The 7,458-nt window shown below is 43.7% G+C and overlaps 1 protein-coding gene across 1 annotated transcript in view; it reads right to left on the bottom strand.

Annotated features, from left to right (window-relative positions):
* Positions 1–3,554, bottom strand: part of LOC134445563 (tripartite motif-containing protein 16-like) — a gene marked incomplete at its 3' end in the record, with an annotated part of 78,678 nt that extends 75,124 nt beyond the window's left edge. Inside the window, exons 1-3 of the mRNA XM_063194612.1 lie at positions 3,545–3,554; positions 2,972–3,067; positions 2,153–2,386 (exon numbers count right to left, since the gene is read on the bottom strand). Of these exons, the coding sequence (XP_063050682.1) occupies positions 2,153–2,350 (198 nt within the window). The remainder of the gene's footprint in view (positions 1–2,152; positions 2,387–2,971; positions 3,068–3,544) is intronic.
* Positions 3,555–7,458: the final 3,904 nt, after the last annotated feature.

Genomic DNA, 7,458 nt, shown 5'->3' with positions numbered 1-7,458 from the left:
AGTGCATCAGCACCACGATATGAAAACATCACATTGGCCTAAATAAGTGCATCAACACCACAATATGAAAACATCACATTGGCCTAAATAAGTGCATCAACACCACAATATGAAAACATCACATTGGCCTAAATAAGTGCATCAACACCACAATATGAAAACATCACATCGGCCTAAATAAGTGCATCAACACCACAATATGAAAACATCACATTGGCCTAAATAAGTGCATCAACACCACAATATGAAAACATCACATTGGCCTAAATAAGTGCATCAACACCACAATATGAAAACATCACATTGGCCTAAATAAGTGCACCAACACCACAATATGAAAACACCATATTGGCCTAAATAAGTGCATCAACACCACAATATGAAAACATCACATTGGCCTAAATAGGTGCTCCACAATATGAAAACATCACATTGGCCTAAATAAGTGCATCAACACCACAATATGAAAACATCACATTGGCCTAAATAAGTGCATCAACACCACAATATGAAAACATCACATTGGCCTAAATAAGTGCTGACGGGGGCGTGTGGAAGTTCAGTGTTCGATGACAGAGTCGCCAGCTCTGAGCTCAAGACATCAGAAGCTAAACATGCACATTCCTGACCCAATTGATTGGAACACAGGACTGGCAAAAGTTTCATTCTAAAACTTAACAACAGTATCAGGGGCGGAGCAGAGGGGGGGGTGGGGGTGGGCATAGGGGCCAGGAACCCCCGGCCTCACTACTTGGGGGGCCCCCTGCCAGTGGCTTTCGATTGCCAAACATCTTGTAGGGGCCCCATTCTACGATATTTCGTAGGCCCAACGCCTCTGACACATCTCCCCCCCCACCCCAATAACTTACCAGTGCTCCGCCCCTGAACAGTATGGTCAATCAGTTGTTGGTCAGCTGCAAAACGCAGCAGGATATACCACTCAAATTGAACATTTCCTTTGTGCATGCTACATCACCAACATGCATGGGAGGCTTGGGAAATATTGGGCTCCATAAATATCAACACATACTCTAACATGCAGTTTCTGGATAGAATTGAATGTCATGACAGGCCTATGTGAAGGCTTTTAGAGGTCCTCAGTAATCAGGGCCGTAACCAGACATTTTCAAATATCGAGGTCAAATACTGCGTACTGTACTGCATACTGTACATTTAGAATGCTTCAAACACTTGAGTCAAACTCTTAAAGTTGTTTTCATTGATCACTGCCTTGAGGATAAATGGGGGTGGCGTATACAGACTGAATGTATCACTGAATTCAGTTACTGAAAACAAAATACAGAGGACATGACCAGTAATGACTTACTGGTTGAATGTAGGCCCTCCTTGCCGTCTGCTCTTCTGACAGGGAGTTCAGGATCAGTATCTGCAGATCAACACAGACACACATTCATCCACATGCATGAGGGGTTTGGGAGGTCTGGACTTGACTGGATAAATGTAGATTAAGTGTTTGTAGCACACCTGCATGCAAGGGAGGCTTAGACGTACTCATACAAGTACTTAACTTATACATGCAATGTTCAGTGGGTTGAGCACATCAAAAAGACTATTTTAGTCCAATTTCGAAATGATCAAGGAAATACTGATGTTAAAAAGACTGACGTTTGTATTTAAAAAATGTTTTGTGGATGCACATTTCTCTCTGTGTGTGTGTGTGTGAAGACTCACAGTGTATGCTCTGGATGATCTGGATGTGTGTCTCTGCTACAAGATAAAGAAAAACAATAAATATCAAATGGTGATGTCTTGCCATGGAAAGATAATTGAAGATGTCTGTTATGATTCCTAATTTTGTCGAACCTGCTGCAGATATCTTGACTATTTCCTGCTTGAAGACTGAATTTAATTTCTCCTCCAGCTGCATCTTCAGTGCAGACACAGATTCCTTCAGGGGCTCCAAGGAGAAGCTTTGGCTGAAGGTCACGCTGGTTGAAATAGTGCTGTAAGGCCTCCCAGTGATGGACACAACGTTCTGTGCAGAGAAACACTCACAAAAATTAGTTTAGGGTAGACCCACTGACATGAGCCCTTGATCAGCAGGACATTAACAGGGCTGTATTGCCACTGTGTTTAGTCCTGTTTTCAACTAAAAAAGTTTGCACTACAAGTACAAAGTAATGTTGTCTACCTTGAGGAAATGGAAAGGATCCTGTGTCAGTGAAAGCTGCTTCATCTCAGCATCTCTCCTCTTCAACTCAGCAATCTCCTGCTCCAGTCGCTTCAGGAGTCCTTCAGCTCGACTCACCTCAGCCTTCTCCTGAGCTCTGATCAGCTCTGTCACCTCAGAGCACCTTCTCTCAATGGAGCGGATCATCTCGGTAAACATCCTCTCACTCTCCTTCACTGCTGTCTGTGCACCAGACTGATAGGACACACACACACATACACGCACGCACGCACGCACGCACGCACGCACACACGCACGCACGCACGCACGCACACACACACGCACGCGCACACACACACGCACGCGCGCACACACAAGCACACACACACACACACACATGCATGCACACACACGCACGCACGNACACACACATGCAAATGTTCAGGAGGACCAATAGTTGGCTTGATTTAAGTCAGGAGAGTTGGGCCTTCACTAAAAATGTTCAATCTTTACATCTCTAATGCAAGAGGTTTTACCTTCCATCTATATCTGTAAATTGAAGTGTTGCTTCAGTTGGGTGTTGATTCATCTGGGTTGCAAATGTGCATTGTTGTGTATTGTGTAAAATGAGACTAAATCCTGTAAGGAATGTCTGTCTGTGGTTGTGAAGGGGAGATCATCTGGCCAACAGCTTTAGAGCTATGCTTGTGTCACAGCTCATCATAACTACTATCTCACTGCATAACCAGAAACCTGAGTGTCACAGCTCATCATAACTACTATCTCACTGCATAACCAGAAACCTGCTGCAGATTGTCTTCTCCTCTGGTCAGTTCTCACCTTGAGAGTCTCCACAGCCTTCCTCAGCTCCTGCAGCTCCTTCTCCTTCAACTGGATTATCTGCTGGCATCTCCTCTGGCTCTGCCCCAACCCCTCCTGGAACATCAGGAATCAAAGCAATAAAAAAAAGAAAGAAAAAAAAGAAATTTTGGGGGCTTTTTTGCCTTTATTTTTGACAGGACCGTGAAGGACAGACAGGAAATGACTGGGGAGAGAGAGACAGGGAAGGATCGGCAAATGACCCGGGCCAGAATGTAACCTGGGTCAGCAGCATAGCAGTCTACCGTTACAGCCATGGCAGGGACAAAGTTTTTTGTTCATATTTATTTCTAAGGGTGCATCGAGTGAAATTAAATTATTAGTTCTTCACAACAAGCAGTTGACACAACGTGACCTCAGATAGACTTTAAACATGAGACAGATTGACAACCTGTATGACAGGTAGGCTACTTGGCCTGTCAATGTTTTACAGTTGATACCATGTTGGACATTGGACCTTTTTATATAAAGCATTATATAAAATATGCATACCCAAATATGCTCAACATACTTGTAATCCCACATGCGTCTCACCTTTTTATGACTCCACTCCATACAAGGAAACACACCCTGCTCTGTCCCCTGAGTGGGGCAAAGACGTTCAACGTAGACCAAGGTGAAATAAAGCATTTTATACCCAAATATGGTCAATACACTTGTAATCCCAAATGCCTTACCTTCTTCTGACTCCATTCTGCCGTAGCCGTGATCGTGTCGTGGCCTTTATGATCGTCTACCATACACAGGTAGCAGATGCAACTCTGGTCAGTGCGACAGAATATTTCAAAAACCTTCTTATGATGGGGACAGATCCTCTCCTGTAGCTGGCCTGTGGCATCGACCATGTTGTGATTTCTACCAATAAGTTCATTGTGAACATTCAAATGAGTGCCACAATACGACTTCAGACACTCCAGACAGGACTTGACAGCTTTGAGTTTTCTACTGCAAACGTCACAGGCCACATCTCCAGGTCCAGCAGCACATTCAACAGCAGCTGCAGTTTGTATTTTGCTCTTCCTCATTTGATCCACAAGCTCAGCAATAATAATGTTCTTACTTAAAACAGGTCTTGGAGTGAAAATCTTTCTGCACTGGGGGCAACTGTAAACGCCCTTCACATCTTCCTCATTCCAGCAGTCCTCAATACAACCTAAACAGTAGTTGTGTCCACAGTTAAGAGTCGCCGGATCCTTTAGAAAGTCCAAACAAATAGGACACATGAAAATATCCTGGTTACTTGCCATCGCTGCAGCCATTGTATATAAAAGTATTTTTCTGACAAGTAGGCGACGACAACAGCTCCTCAGGTGCAGCTCAGTAAATTTTGTGTTCACCTGTGGCACTCTAACTTCCTGGATGGGGAGTGGCGTGTTGTATTCATGGAGTACTGCTGCCCTCTAGTGGCCGTGTGTAATAACAGCAGCAGCAGCTTGGATGCTGGTCTCCCTGAACTTCAGTGGTGGGAAAGTTCATTTTCTATTATATGACCTTAAAAATGTTCATCATACATTTTGCAGGATTACACATGAACAACTAATATAGTGCAAAGTGCAGTTGCTACACCAACATTGAAACTAAGAAAAATGCCCTCAATGCCTTCAATGCCTTCAAAGTATTAGGTTGGATATTTTAGTTACTGCAAATGTTGGATACTTTCTACACATTGAAGTAATTGAAGTACTTTTGGGTAGGCCTACACCTTGACAATCGGCTGGTCTGGTATGCTAATTCAGATGCAATATAAGAAAGGACAGCCATAGCCTAATGGCTAGAGGGTTGGGTTGTAGTTAGAGGACAGCCATAGCCTAATGGCTAGAGCAGGCTTCACCAACGTGGTGCCTGTGGGCGCCAAGTAGACCTCCAGGAGCTTCTGATGTGCTCACCAAGGATGTTTGTAAACAATAACAACTGTAAGATTTTAGTCACAGTTAATGTTTTTCTTAATTTAAATGCGAGATTACTTCTTTATAACCTATACGCAAATTATCATTAAATCATAGTGTGATTTGGAAATGCTGTCAAGACATCAGTAGAGGATTTTGAACAAACAAGTATCCCTCGGATAGCTTTCAGTAGGTCTTGAGTAGCCTCAGTAGACCAAGACAGGTTGGGGAGCCCTGCTCTAGAGGGTTGGGTTGCAGGTTCAAACCCTTTCCTTATCTGTCTCTTCCTCTGTCCAGAGCTGAGCAGGGTGCTCTCCAACCAACCAGCTCTTTCTCTCCCTCTGTCTCTCCCTGTCTCGGTTTCTCTTTCCATCTCGTGCTCTCTCCTTCCCTCCAGCATTGTCTTCTTTCTTGGTGTCAAGTTTTTTCCCCCAGCTTTGTTTTGTTTTGTTTAGAGGGTGGCAGGAGGAATGCACTCGGGCTCCTGGTTTACAATGTGAGACAGATGACCTGGCTTTGAGACTGCAGGTTGGTAGGGGGTTGAGGCAGGAAAGCGAACATGGGGGGGGTGGGGGTGGAGGGCAAAGGGGTCAGGTTTCCTGGGCCCAAGGATGAGGGAGGAACAGAATTGGGGTCCTCATTATGGTGTATGTGTTGGGTGAAGGGGCCCTCTCAGATGACTTGGTCCTGGTCCAGGCCTGGCTGAACTGGAGTCAGGTGGAATATAATATGGCACTGCCTTGTGGCATATTCCATTATTTCAAGGGATCACTGTTCACTTATTATTTCACATTTAGGTTTAATGACAATGTGTAAATAGTGTAGCCTATTCATTTATTTCTTTATTAGGGCTATGGTGGTTAAGCACTGGTGGCATTTTATCTTATACTTTATATTTACTGTATTCAGAAAAAAATACTAATTTGTTGCATATTAATGACCATATCAGCATGTTTAGGTGAATAGGCCCAGGGGGGGGCACAGCAGCTTGGCTGGGGGGGGCAATGCCCTCCAATGCCCTCTCGTGGCGCTGTCCCTGCACTGCATTCTGGGTAATAACGTCCCGCGGGATGGGAGTCAAAATGTTAAAAATAAACAGGAGCGGGAATAGAAATGAACGTGAGCGGGAATGCCGCTTATTTTTTCATTAATAATAATAATTAAAAAAAACCTAGGATTTTTTTGACGAAACGGGATTGGGGTTGATTTTCAGTGGGAGTGGGCAGAATTGGGAGACATTCTTTTCAGAAGTGGACGGGTGGGATTTGCTTCTTTTACTCCAGTTTGGGATGGGACGGGATGGGTTTTTTTTTCTGGGACCGGGATGAGGGCTCTAGTTGGAGGTTCAAACTTTTTCCTTACCTGTCTCTTCCTCTGTCCAGGGGTGAGTTTCTAAAAAGAGAAGTTGTTTGCCTGTTAGCAACTTCGGTAGTTGCCAATGGGAAAATGCATTGAAAACAATGCCCTCCAATGCCCCCCCGTGGCGCCAGCCCTGTACTGCCTTGTGGGTAATGACGTCGATTTTGGCCCTCACTGGTTATATTACATTACACTTAGCTGACACTTTTATCCAAAGCAGCTAGTTAGTTACACACACACACACACACACACACACACACACACACACACACACACACACACACACACACACACACACACAGACACACACACACACACACACACACACACACACACACACACACACACACAGACACAGACACACACACACACACACACATTACATTATAACATTACATTACACTTAGCTGACACTTTTATCCAAAGCAGCTAGTTAGTTACAGGGTATTGGTTACAGCCTCTGGAGTTATTTACATGATAAGTATATTATCTTAGTATATTATTAGTAGTATATTAAGACTAGTTATTTACATGATAAGTATATTATCGTAGTATATTATTAGTAGTATATTAACTCATTGGCTGCCAGCTATTTTCATAAAAGAGTACCTCGGAGTGCCAGAGATTTTTCAGCATTTTGGGCGTTTTTTGGAGGCTCACAGAAAATTGAGTTCTGTGTCTATGTCAACACCATACCTATCAAAACACAGATTAGACGCTCATCTGTCATCAGAAAAAAACGTTGTCTCTCTACCCCTTTCCATTCTTTCATAATCATCTGTTGAAATTAAGTGGAATTCGCCAAAATGCTGCTTTCTAGCCAAAAAGCTGAGAAAACGCCATTTGAAGTAGAACTATAACTGCAAACGTTTTTGCCCATAATGGCATCGTCCTAACAACTCCAAACCTATCAGATGTTATTACAGAGTCTTCTGTCATCTGTAACCTGAACAAAAGATCGTTTGTATGACCTTTTCAACCTAATATACTGAAATATAACGGGGGTGGACTCGAAAACAAGGGTGTTTTGGTTTAGTTGCTGGCGCGCAGAATGGATCATGGGAACTCCCTCCCTCTCCCTCTCCCTCTGACTGTGCTCTCTCTCCCCTCCTTGGAGAACGAATCACAGCTGGTTTATTTCCTCCAGAAATATAATAATAGTACCATGTTGTGTCTTGTGGGGGAGGGAGGCAGGTAGGCAGG

Source organism: Engraulis encrasicolus, chromosome 3 (assembly GCF_034702125.1).
Source record: "Engraulis encrasicolus isolate BLACKSEA-1 chromosome 3, IST_EnEncr_1.0, whole genome shotgun sequence".
Classification (NCBI taxonomy): Eukaryota; Metazoa; Chordata; class Actinopteri; order Clupeiformes; family Engraulidae; genus Engraulis; species Engraulis encrasicolus.
The sequence above is the reverse complement of the archived record's forward strand: the minus strand, read 5'-3'. Positions and strand labels throughout refer to the sequence as shown.